Source organism: Lupinus angustifolius, chromosome LG06 (genome assembly GCF_001865875.1).
Source record: "Lupinus angustifolius cultivar Tanjil chromosome LG06, LupAngTanjil_v1.0, whole genome shotgun sequence".
NCBI classification, from domain to species: Eukaryota; Viridiplantae; Streptophyta; class Magnoliopsida; order Fabales; family Fabaceae; genus Lupinus; species Lupinus angustifolius.
In genome coordinates, this window is record NC_032014.1 from 29,065,253 (window position 1) to 29,078,886 (window position 13,634).

At 36.5% G+C, this 13,634-nt stretch overlaps 1 protein-coding gene across 1 annotated transcript; it reads right to left on the minus strand.

Annotated features, from left to right (window-relative positions):
- LOC109350733 (MLP-like protein 31) lies at positions 5,557-6,864 on the minus strand. Its single transcript, XM_019592009.1, has 2 exons — positions 6,604-6,864; positions 5,557-6,026 (listed from the first exon to the last, which is right to left on the minus strand). Exons 1-2 carry the CDS (start codon positions 6,788-6,790, stop codon positions 5,755-5,757), a joined length of 459 nt encoding a protein of 152 aa, XP_019447554.1. The 5' UTR covers positions 6,791-6,864; the 3' UTR covers positions 5,557-5,754.

Sequence of the window (13,634 nt, forward strand, 5' to 3'; positions counted from 1 at the left end):
CAATGCAGTTCCGTCAAACTAGTCTATCCAGATTGTTTGATCTGGTGATGGTGATTATTTTGGTAGTGAGATTAGGGAATAACCTTCCGTCAAACTAATCTACCACCCTTGCTTGTAGAAAAGGGTGCAACTCTTGAGGAATGCCAATGCAGTCAACCAAAGGATCGCCAATCGAATTGTCCCTCCAGAAGTTTATCTTTTTGCTTTCTCCCACCATCCAAATTGAGTTTTCATTTGCTCTAGACCAATTTTCCTTAATACCATTCCAAATTGATGACTTGAAGTACCTAGTAGAAGGAGATTTGCTACTACCAGATCTGTCTCTATAAAATATTGCCCATTCATGATTAGAGATCCTCATGACCCAAGCTACAGTGACCATTTTCCTCACCCTAACATTTCCTACCCATATGAAATTTCTCATACTTTTGTTCATATAGTTTAGCAATTGAACATGCCACTTATAGATATGAATGATATATACTAGCATGCTTTGAATTATAGACTTCATCAGCTCAAGTCTGCCCATGATGGATAAAGAGGAGTCTTTTCAAGTAGCCAATGAAAAAAAAAGAGGCACTCCAAGATAGTTGAAAGGAAGGCTCCCCAATGAAAGAAACCATAGAAGATGAAATGGAACCAATTCTTCTACGATTTGAATTGGTAGTGTAGAATTTATACTTATCTTGGTTGACATGTTGACTAGGTGCATGAGCATAGTCCATGATTAAATTCTTGAGGCAAACCAACTCCTTTTTCTTCCCTTTATAAAAGATTAAAATGTCATCAGCATAAAGAACATGGCTAGGGGTTTGAAGCCTGCTTAGACCAGATATTGTGTTGGGCTTGTTGTCTCTAACTAGTTTTATGGTCCTCTACTTAACACATCTTCAACAAGGCATAATAATAGGAAAGAGAGGGGGTCCCCTTGCATAACACCTCTACTACAATTTTAGAAACCAACATTTTTCCAATTAACATTTATGGACAGCCTAGCAGGGTGAAGGATAACTCTGATCAGTGAGTGAATTTCTGGTTAAACCAAAAGCCTGAAGAGTGTCTAATATGAAATTCCAATCCATTGTGTCAAAAGTATTCTTGATATCAATTTTGATAGTAAGGTTACCCCCAAAGGTCTTATGATCCAGCAAATTGATTACCCCATAAGCTAGACAATACAATTTGGATCTTCCTGTCTTTTATGAAACCCATCTGTTGATTAGAAATAATCCTAGGAGCAATATTAGATAACCTATCATCCAACATTTTAGTTTTAATCTGAAACTGAAAGTTAGCTAAGGCTATGGGTCTTAATTCCTCAATTTTGTCAGTACCCTGGGTCTTTGGAAACAAAATTACACTATTAGAGTTTATGTTGGGCGGCAACCAACTTTGGTGAAAAAATTATCTAACCGAATCGCACACCTCAGGAAAGACCAAATCCCAAAAGCTTTGAAAAAACACCCACCAAAGCCATCAGGGCCAGGTACCCCATCACCATTCATAGCAAAGACCACTTCTTTAATTTCCTCATTTGAAGGTAAATGTTTTCATCCTTAGTTACCAAGCTAGAAATCATAGATTAGACTAAGTTGTTAGGAGAGGTATTGTTTGAAGAAGCAAACAAATCAGTGTAGAATTTTAGAACATGAGTAGCAATGTCTTCCTGACTAGATAGGATAATATCACCAGCTTTAAACATAGATATTGATTTTGTGGTTTGTCTAATCTTTGTCAGCTTGTGAAAGAGGCTAGTACTTATGTCCCCTTTAGAATGCCAATAAATTCTAGCTTTCTCCTTCCAAAAGTCTTCTTTTATGACAAGAGTTGTCATTAACTCAGATTGAGCTATATCTTCCTGATCAAGTAACTCCTAATTGGGGCCAGATTTACTAATGTAGTTTTGAATTGTGTCTACATTCTTCTTTGCCAATTGAACTCTTAGGTGCATATTCCCAAAGACATTGGTGTTCCAAAATTTTAAATCTTTCTTCAGATTCCTCAATTTTTGAGAAAGACCAAATGTAGGACAACCCATAATTATGTTTTCCAATTATCATCCACAAGTATTTTGCAGTCTACATTTGGAAGCCACATCTTATGAAATATGAATGGAGTAGATCTAGTATTATTTTGCAAGGATGAATGAAGTAGAAGAGGGTGGTGATCAGAAGCTAATCTTGGAAGAGTGCACCAAGAGACCTGATTCCAAATATTGAGCCAACCCTCATCGCAAATTGATATGTCAAGTCTTTTTTCAGTTAAAGTAGTACTCATTCTCCTGTTAGACTAAATAAGTTGAGCCCATAAGGTGTTTAAGTGAAGTAATCCATCATTGTTAGTAAAGGCTTGGAAATATTTGCAAGGAGTTCTAACTGACAATTTAGCACTTCTACATTCATGAGCACCAAGGACATCATTGAAATCTCCAATGCAAGACTAGGGACAAGGTTTAATAGGCATGATATTATGCAAAGCATCCCACAGAATCCTTCTATGTAAGAAATTATTATTGGCATAAACAACACAACAGCAAAATTCTAATTCTCTAATCCAACTTTTATAGCTATATGCTGGTCAGAATTGACCAAAACATTAGGATTTATATCAATGTTACACATACCCCATAAATAGGGTAATAGGTTACCTATATTATTAACCATAAAAAGCTTTAAATTCATGTTCCTACAGACATTTAAACTGACAGAGTCTGAGGGGATCATAGGCTTAGCAATAAACACCAACTCCGACTTATTTAACAAAAAAAGGTTCTTTAGAAATAACCTTGTATTTATATTTTCAAAATCCCTACAATTCCAATATAACTAATAGGTTACTCGTGCATTCACACGGATGATAATATATTTTGCATGAATTTATTTAAACAATATAAAGTAATTTGTAAAATAAAAAATTATTATTAATTACCTTATTAAATATGATATTTATGTATTTGAATGATGAATTAGAGTTGTGAACGAATAACATGGCCTAAAACCTCTGGTATTAAATAACATGGGGTAGAACCTCTTGAATAAATAACATGGCGTAGTGGAGATCATTGAATAGGTATTGAAGCCATTGGAGTTCACATGCTAAGCTTGTTAGGGCTCTGTATTCTAGGGATGGCAACGGGCACGGGTAGTAGCTACCCGCTACCCGTTTCAAAATAGAAGAGTAATACCCATATCCGCCCGTACCCGTACGGGTATCCGTGAGTGGGTATTTCTGGGTATTTCTGGGTACCCGCAGGTTTCCTCTATTATAAATAATTTTTTAAATTTTTACTTCTATTGTGTTTCAAATAAGATGAAACTTAATTATTTTTGTACATTTTGATTGAATATTTGGAAAAAATGCTAAATTTATTGGTGGTTTCCATTTGTGTGATTTTTTGTTCTCATTTTTTAACAAAAAATATATATTTTCTTTGTAAAACATAAGTGTTTCTACACATGTAATAATATTTGTAGGGTGTTTCACCACCAAACTCAATAAAATATATAAACAAAGTAAAAGGAAAAATATACATAGTGTAATAAATGTTAGAATAATGTATTTTTTATTTTAATTAAATATAATATATTAATCTTATAAATAACGGTACCCGTGGGTACGGGTACCATAATACCCGTACCCACCCGTATGTACTACGGGTATTTTTTAAAACATGTTTATAATACCCGCGGGTACCCACGGGTACGGGTTTTTTTTGCCATCCCTATTGTATTCTGCTTCTGAAGATGATCTGTTGACTGTGTTTTGTTTCTTGGTTTTCCAAGAAATGATGGAGGTACCAAGGAAGATGCAAAAGCCAATGGTGGTTTTCCTTGTGCCCAAGCAAGAGGCCCAATCTGAATCTGCAAAAGCTTTGAGAATTAGAGAAGAATCAGTAGAAAAAAATAGTCCTTGTGCAGGACAAGCCTTTAGGTAATGAAGGACCCTAATAGCGGCTTGATAATGAGAGTCCATAGGAGTTGACATATATAAACTTAATTGCCGGACAGCATGAGAAATGTAAGGTTTGGATATAGTTAAATAATTTAGTTTCCCTACAAGGCGCCTATAGGAGGAAGGATCAGGCAACGGGGATCCCTGGTATAGCTATAATTTTGTGGAAGGATTGGAAGGTGTTTTATTTGGTTTAGCAGCTAGGCAACCTGAATCTTCAAGAAGGGATAGAGTGTATTGTCTTTGATTGAGGTGTATCCCTGATTTTGACCTTGCAATCTCAAGACCCAAAAAATATCTTAAAGGGCCTAAGTCTTTTATTTTGTAGGATTGATCCAGGACAGCTTTGACATGATAGATTTCAAGAAGGTTGTTTCCTGTGATAAGTAAGTCATCAATGTAGACTAAGATAACAATAAAGTTTTGACTAGAAGATTTTGTGAATAAAGCTTGATCTGCTGCAGAATGTTGGTATCCTAGAGAGATGAGTTTGGATGATAGGTTGGTGTGCCATTCTTGACTGGCCTGCTTGAGGCCATATAATGATTTGTGTAGTTTGCAAACAAGGTTAGAGTTTGATGGTAACAGGCCAGGGGGTTGCATATAAACCTCCTCATGTAAATCACCATGAAGGAAGGCATTATTGATGTCTAATTGTTCTAAGAACCAACCTTTTGCAGCAGCTAAGGCAAGCACAACACGCACAGTAATACTTTTGACAACAGGGGAGAAGGTTTGAAGGTAGTCTACCCCCTCCATTTGTGTGTAACCTTTAGCCACTAGCCTAGCTTTATACCTTTCAAGAGTACCATCAGCTTTATATTTAATTTTGTATACCCATCTATAGCCTATAAGGAACTTGTCCTTAGGGAGAGGCATTAAGGTCCATGTGTGGTTAAGGGAAAGGGCCTGAAGTTCCTCTTGCAAAGCTTGCTGCCAAGGGGGGATTGATGAGGCTTGTTTATAGGAAGTTGGTTCTTTGTAAGTGGATACACTGAAACAGAAGTGTATTATTGAATAATAGTGTGAAATATAATTATATGAGTGGTTAAATAAATACAACATCTGTTATATGTTGTAAGACTGAATGAAATGAAGAAGAAAATCACTAGACCTAAATTGTTTGGGTGATTACACCTAATGTACATTATGTTTATATTTCTTTATAATAACTTCGCGTATATTGTTGTACCATGTTTAGACAAGAGAAACACAAGTAATAATGTAATTGGACAATGAACATTTAACTAAATACTATGTACATATTTCATGTATTTAAAATATATTTTGATAATGTATTTATATAATTTTTTATATTGGTTTATGCATATAAGAGTTTAAAAAAGTGTAAGGTAGGATTATCCAAATTGTTTGAAGTTTGAATGTTGAGTGTGTATTTTTCCACTCTAGTTTTTTGAGTATCAGAAAAACATTCTAAGGGCTCTTTATTTTGATATTATGAATAGACTAATATATCTCAAACTATGAAAATAATTATACAGGGGATGTATATGAGAGTGACATGGACATTTCTTAATCTTTGATTTAAAATAAAAGGTTGTTTACTTCTAGAATCTTGGAAATGTCACTGAAATTACTATATAATAAGAAAAACTCACTTATTAATATATATTGACTTCAACAAGTTCACTCAATACAAAGTAGCAAAATAAGCAAACATAATCACTAATTGCATAATCACTTAATCTTATGTCACACACATTAATTAGATAATCACTTAATCTTATGCCACACCCAATAATTTTTATTTATTACAATAATCTTCTTCACACCCTTTGGTCTTTAAGCCTTAAGAAGATTAGCATCAATATCCCTTGAAGACTTGGTTAGATATTCCACATAGCCATATGGAGGTTCAACACTATCATCAATCTTTTCATATTCAAGAGTCCATTTAACAGAAGCACTACCATCCTCATTTTCAATTACTTCAAAGATGAACTTGAAAATCTTGTAATGTGGACTAATATCTCCATCAAAAAGGGTGTATGTGATTGTCTTTTTCTCTTCATCAAAGGACTCAATTTTCTCCTTAGCTATGACAACCTTGCCATCTGTTTTTCACAAAGAATTAAGAACAGTAACAAACAAAAAGGTTGTAAGAGAGAATTGAATGCAAAATATATAATTCAAACTTTGATGTTCCTTTGTCTTTTATGGTTATGTGACTTACTCTTTCTATTTCATTTTAATGATATTTAGTCCTCCAATTTTTCATTTTATGTATCATTAGTCCATCTATCTATTTTAAGTCACATAACTTGTTTATGTAACTAATGGATTGCCATAACTTGTTTTTGGACTTGACTAATGAAATATGAATAGGAATGAATGGAAAAGATTTATTGTACTTAAGAGGCAAATTGTAATTTTTATGTGTGCATTTAAGCATAACCGTACCATTTTGTTATATTTAAGAGGGTAATAAAATCACATCATCGTGACTTTTATTTTATTTTTTAAAACACTATTCTCTTTAGTACTGAAGAGTATATTCACCCGAATTAGTGGTAGTACACAAGTTAAAAAGTTGGATGACTAAAAATTATCAAACTAAATTTGCATAACCATAAAATAAGAGAAATTAAAAGTGGAATTAAACAAATTATTAATTAGGATCATACAATTTACCTATTTCAAAAGTCCATTGCTTAATAGCATCTTTGTGATGCCAATCCTCTCCTTCATGCAACTTAGTGTGATGCACTCTCTCAGCATGGTTTTGAACATCATGAAGTTGCTTGGCAAAGAGGTTGAACCATTTGGAAGCAGGTGCTTGAATTGGAATTTCAGTACTTAGTTTACCATTGAGAGCCATTTCTATTGAAACAAAAACAAAATATGAGGTAGGAAATTCAACAAACAATGATGAAAGATGTGAAAATACATGAAACATTATTGGATATTAAATAGAAAGAACTCTTTATACTATTGCCAGCTATCATCCCACTATTATTGCCAACTACTTTTTTAATTTAATTTTAAAGGTGCCAACTACTTTTTTAATTTAATTTTAAAGGTGCCAACTAAATCTTTGGATTTATCACAATGTAATCTTGTACACGAATTTCAATAAGAATAATTTCTATAGTTATTTAATCATCCATTATCATGATGTAGGGGAAATAATCATTGTGAAAAGTTTATCACAAACAATTAAATGAGATATAGAAAAAATAGAATGGAGATGACAAAAGATTTGTTAACAAAGGTGTGAGTACAAACATATTATTAGAGATTAGGATTAACAACTACGACCATACTCCAACACACTTTGGTTATATAAAATGCATGTATATATAGTTTGTTATCCGAACCCAATACATAACCCTAAAATCCTACATGATTTAATTGTGTATTGTTTTCATCGCGTCAGGTCCTTGGTACACAATCATGGGTCACAACATGCCTAAGTACAAAGCCGTGGATGCCACCATGACTTGGTTGTGACCCTCTCTTTAATTCTACATTTTCTTGTGCTTTGTTTTTTTTTTTAAGGTAAGGTGCAACTACACCCAAAATATATTAATAGAAAGTCACATACAAAGGAAAAGAAGAAGATTACATATGGTTGAATCTATAAGTAGGAAGGCCTAAACTATTCCTATTATAAGCATCCCTAATGAAGTTTGGTGGTTGGGTCCAGTAGGAGTTTTGTCTAGATTGAATGGCAAAATTTGCCAATTTGTCAGCATAATGGTTACCTTCTCTAAATATATGAGAGACTTTCAAATTCAAGGAGTTCAGCTTAGAACTACAATTGTCCCAAAGGTTGCTTATCTTCCAAGGAGGTTTAGCTCTGCCTTTGAAAATGTCCACTACAGCTGTGGAATCACATTCAAGCCATATGTTTGTCCAACCATTATTGAGGGCCAACTGCACAGCTTTTATCGCTGCAAACAGCTCAGCAAAGATGACACTATGAATTCCAATGAAAGAAGCAAAACAAGCAACACAATATCCTCTGCTTTTTCTGAATATACCCCTTGCACCTGCTATGCCAGGGGAACCTTTGGCTGCACCATCTGTGTTAACTTTTATCCAACCCTCACAAGGCATCAACCATCTGACTTCCACAATTTTGGGGGCTTTACTCAATTTTAATTGAATTTTAAAACTTCTCAGCAAAAGTAAATCAGAAACTGTACAAGAATTTGAGGCCACCTTTGAGCAATTTCCCACCCAGGTTATCTCTGTCTTGATTTTGGTTATGGCTTGATTAATACAGATATTCTTATCTTCAAATCTTCTTTTGTTTCTGCAAAACCAAATTGTTGCCACTGTGATGATGATCGAGGCTAGCAGTAACTCCTCCAGCTGGGTGTTTGAATGAGAGATGCAAGTAGAAAGGATGGATTGGATGGATTAAGTGTTAATTCTCCAAGAGAAAGCATCCTGCACCCAGGACCATAAGGCTTTAGCAAAACTGCATTGAAAAAACAAATGGTTAGTGTCCTCTTGAGAGGAGTTACAAAGGCTGCACTTAGAAGCCAACTTTTTGCCTCTATGTTGAAGATTGTCATCTGTGGGCATTTTTGTGTGCATTATTCGCCAGCTAATGAATGACTTAGATGGGGGGATTGATGTTGACCAGATTTGGCTACACCAAGGAATGTTAGACTGATTGTTGTTCACATGAGCAAAAGCTAGCTTGGAAGTTAGCACACCACCATTAGAGTGCTTCCCAACTAATCTGTCTTGGTTGCTAGCTCTAGTGATTTGAGAAATCCTGGCAACTAAGTCAGGAAAAAGCCTTATCATAAAGCCAGGAATCAACCACTTAGATTCAAAGATGAAGTCAGCCACCCTAGCTTGGAGATGAGGATGCAATTCAGAAGGAATATGAAGGTAGTCCACCAGAGTTTCACCCAGCCAGTTATCTGTCCAGAAGTTTATTTGGTTGCCATTCCCAATCAACCAGATTGAATTGTCCATGGCCTCATGCCAACTTGCCTTGATCCCATGCCAGATGGAAGATGTGAAATGCCTCATAGGAGGAGTTGTGTTGTCACCAAACCTATCTCTGCAGAAACTAGCCCATTGATGATTAGAGGTTTTCATATCCGAGGCTAGCTTTAACAAAGCAGCTTTGTTCATTGCCTTGATAGACCTTATTCCAAGACCACCCTCTTTAATAGGGGTGCACACTTTGTGCCAAGCCACAATGACCATCTTTCTCAACTCCACATCACCAGACTAGATGAAGTTTCTCATACACCTATCCACCTGGTTAAGGAGTTGCATAGGCCATTTATAAATTTGGAAGCTATAGACAAGCATGCTTTAGGCTATTGTTTAGACCAGTTCCACCCTTCCCATTATGGACAAAGCAGAACCTTTCCAATTTGCTAGTTTAGCAACAAGTCTATCAGCTATGGGTTGCAAATACCTTTTTCTTAGGCTTACCTAAGAAGAGGGGCACCCCTAGATAATTAAAAGGGAGAGAACCAACAGAGAAACCCAAATAGTTAGATAGGGTAGCTATTCTCCTGGGATTCAAACTAGCATAGAACTTGCACTTGTTCTGATTGATTTGTTGACCAGAGGCTTCTGCATATTTGAGAATCAACTTCTTTAAATTAAGCAATTCTTTTTTCTTTCCTTTGCAAAAAATGAGGATATCATCAGCATAAAGAACATGGCTAGGGGTTTGTAAGCCCTTAGGACCTGATATTGTGCTCAAGTTGTTTTCATTGACTAACTTTGTGATGCCTCTGCTCAACACTTCTTCAGCAATACAGAACAATAGAGGAGATAGGGGGTCTCCTTGTCTCACCCCTCTTTTGCACTTGAAATAACCAACATTCCTTCCATTAACATTGATAGATAACATAGCAGACTCTAAGATGACTCTGATCCATTTAGTGAATTGATCATTAAAGCCAAAAGCTGTTAAAGTGTCCAAGAGGAATTGCCAATCCATTGTGGCAAACGCTTTCTTGATATCAAGCTTAATGATAAGGTTCCCCACAAAGGTCTTGTGGTCAATGAGATTGACTGCCTCAGATGCCAAGCAGATACAGTCATGAATTTTCCTATCTTTAATGAATCCCCTTTGTTGTTGAGAGATGATCCTTAGAGCAATGAGAGCAAGCCTATCTGCCAGAACTTTGGTTATGATCTTAAAATGGAAATTAGCTAAAGCAATAGGCCTAAACTCTTCAATTCTCTCAGCACCAGAACTTTTAGGAATTAGAATAACAGAGCTGGAATTCATGTTGGGGAGCAACCAACTTTGATGGAAAAATTGTCTGACTGAATTGCAAACCTCAAGGTGAATCAGATCCCAAAAGCTTTGGAAGAGACATCCCCCAAAGCCATCAGGTCCAGGGGCTCCCTCACCATTCATAGCAAAGACAGCCAATCTGATTTCCTCATTGGAGAGGATTGAAGTAAGGTTGTTGTTGTCTTCATTTGTCACCAAGGAAGAAATCACATCCTGGATTAAACTGTTAGGAGAAGAGTTATTAGCAAAGGCAAAAAGATCAGTATAAAAACTAAGTACATGATTATGTATATCCTCTTGGTTGGATAGAATATCCTCCCCATTCTTCAGCATAGCTATTGACTTTGTGGCATGCCTAATCTTTGTGACTTTATGAAAAAATGAAGTATTCCTATCTCCCTGGACAAACCAATTGATTCTTGCCTTCTCCTTCCAAAAGGCCTCTTCTATCATGAGAGCCTCCACTAGCTCAGCTTGGGCTTTTTCCTCCTGGAAGGTAAGATCAGGATTGGGGCTAGAGACGCTAATGAAATTTTGTATGATCTCAATATTGTCCTTGGCTAACTTCACTTTCTGGTGCACATTGCCAAAGACTTGCTTATTCCAAATTTTTAGGTCTCTCTTAAGAGTTTTTAATTTTTGAGACAACACAAACATTGGATAGCCAAAGACTTGAGCTTTCCAACAACTCTGCACTAATCTCCTACAATCAGAGTTAAGGATCCACATTTTGTGGAACTTAAAAGATGAGATTATATCCCTAAGGGATGAGCAAGAGTGAAGTGGAATAGGATGATGGTCAGAGGTTAGCCTTGGCAAGGAGCAACAAGAGACTTGGTTCCAACAACTTAACCATTCCTCATTGCAGAGGGCCCTGTCAAGTCTTTTCTCAGTTAGAGCACCACCCCTTCTTCTATTAGACCAAGTCAATTGAGCTCCCAAAGTGCTCAAGTGCAGAAATCCAGCATTATCAGAGAAATTCTTGAATTCCTGGCAGGGGATTCTAGCAGGAAGTCTAGCAGTTCTACACTCATGAGCCCCTAAAACCACATTAAAATCACCTATGCAACTCCAAGGACCAGGGTTAGCAGCCATGACTCCTAGCATCTCATTCCAAAGGGATCTCCTATGGACAAAACTATTGCTTGCATAGACTGCAGATATGAAGAACTTTTGATTAGAGTCTTTGACTTCCATAGCAATATGTTGCTCAGAGTTGGCCAGAATGACAGGATCAATGTGAATCTTACAAAGGCCCCAGATAGAAGGAAGGTTGAAGCCTCTATCATTTTGCACAAAAAGCTTTAAATTCATCTCCTTCCAAACTGAAGGATTAACACTACTATAAGGAATCATTGGTTCAACAATGAAAACCATATCAGGATTATTAGAAGTACAAAGGTTTTTGAGAAAAAGCCTTGTTTTTGTATTGCCAATGCCTCTGCAGTTCCAGAACAGAACCTTCATTGATTACTCTTGAGGTAGCCACCCTTCCGGGTTTGGTGCACTTTTTGTTTGTTACTATTCTTTTTCATTTTTTTTCTTTTGAGTCTTTGAGACCACTGGAGTGAACTCTTCCCTCTCATTCTCTGGTTCATCATCATCTACCCAAAGTCTACCTAAGATTCTAATATCCTTTTGCACATTCTGATTTGCTATCTTTGCAGTTTCTTGCACTATCACGTTGTCCTGAATGGAGTTGTTAAGGTTCACCTCATAGCTGGAGGAGTCTCCCTCAGATGTTTCCTTCTCCTTCCCATCTGCTTGTATCAAGGCATTTGTAGGGGTAAGTTCCATTTTTTCTAACTCATCCAGATTTATGTCCTCCCTGTTGTCTATATCTAGATTAATGAATAAATCATTGATCTTCTCTGCATGAATGGTCCCTTTAGCCTTCTCATTAAGAAGCTGAGCATTCTCCTCTTGCTCAACCAAGTTACTATTCTTTTCTATATTGTTTGCCATTTCCTCCATAGCCTTCTTTGATGTTGATTCATCCCTCCCCTTAGGGATTGCTCCATTCATATACTTTTTGCTAGTACCTTTGGCTTGCTCCTCTGCCATTGGTTTTTTGCTTTCTTTTTTGCAGTTATTTACATTGTGCCCAATAGTGAAACAACCAGTGCAAAAATCAGGCATATTTTCATATTCTATTGGGACGAAAAACGCAAACCCCTCTCTTTCAACCAGGATCTGATTCGGTAACTTAGATTTCAGATCAATTTCGACCAACACCTTTGCATAATGGCCAAAGGATCTGTTGCTAGTTGTTGCATCCAATGAAATCGGGGTTCCAATACCTCCTGCAATGGAGTATATTATCCTTGGGCTCCAATACTCTTGGGGAAGGTTATGAATCCTAACCCAACATTGAGTGTGAGTAAATTTCTGTATGCTAGGATTGAAGTCTGGCGACCATAAAAACATTCTCAAGAATCCCGGTTTCAAGCTCCAAGATCCCACAGAGCACACTTTTCTCATGTCTTCAATGGAGGAAAAGGAGAAATCATAAAAACCTTTCCCTAAAGAGACCATTGACCATTTCCCTACCATTGTCCACAATGTAGTAAGCTTACTTTTCAGATCCGTGAACTTCAATGGGGAGTCACCTTTGGAGAGTATCAGTCTTCCATGAAGGTGGCTTTTGCACCTGTTCAGCCCCTCCTGGTAATCGGATTCTGGAATTTTTATAGCTATGGCATCACCTTTTATGCAAGGCTCAGGTAGCTGAGATGAAGAGAAGTCACAAGTGTTGGTGAGTGCTTGAAGGAATGATTTTTTTTCTTTTCTGGTGATGGTTTTTCGAGCATGATCTTGTTTGGGTCAATCTGTTGGGGAGCAGGGGCTTTGTCTTCCCCAACCAAACAACACCATGGTATAATTGTATCTGAACGAATCATGATGAAAAGAATAGAAGGGAAGAAATGATTGGTTCCAAGAAACTTGGATCAACCCTTAACCCTAGCAGAGCACATTTTTCACAGCCTTCTTGTGCTTTGAAGACACAACGTTGTATCCTCAAATGGTTTGGTCGTGTTCCAATGAATATCAGCTTTTTGGACAATAATCTCTATCTTAGCGAATATTCTGCTCCTTAGAAAATTTTCCTAACAATAATCTCTATATTAGCGAATATCTCGTTCTTTAGGAAATCTATGCACTCTAACTGCAATTGAACTCCATATTGCTAACTCTATTAACTATCTCCTTCACATTAGAGGTTGCCCATGCATCATAAGCATTTTTGAGCATCCTTGATGTTGTTACCATGAGTCGAGCTCATAAAACTTGTAGAGTGATATCTTTTACAATCATCCAATGGAACATGCCGCATAGTTATCCATTGCTAGGAAATTAAAACATTTGACACTACAGATCATCTACACCAACATTCATCGACAACTATCCTTTTTAATACTCATCCTAATTGAACCAT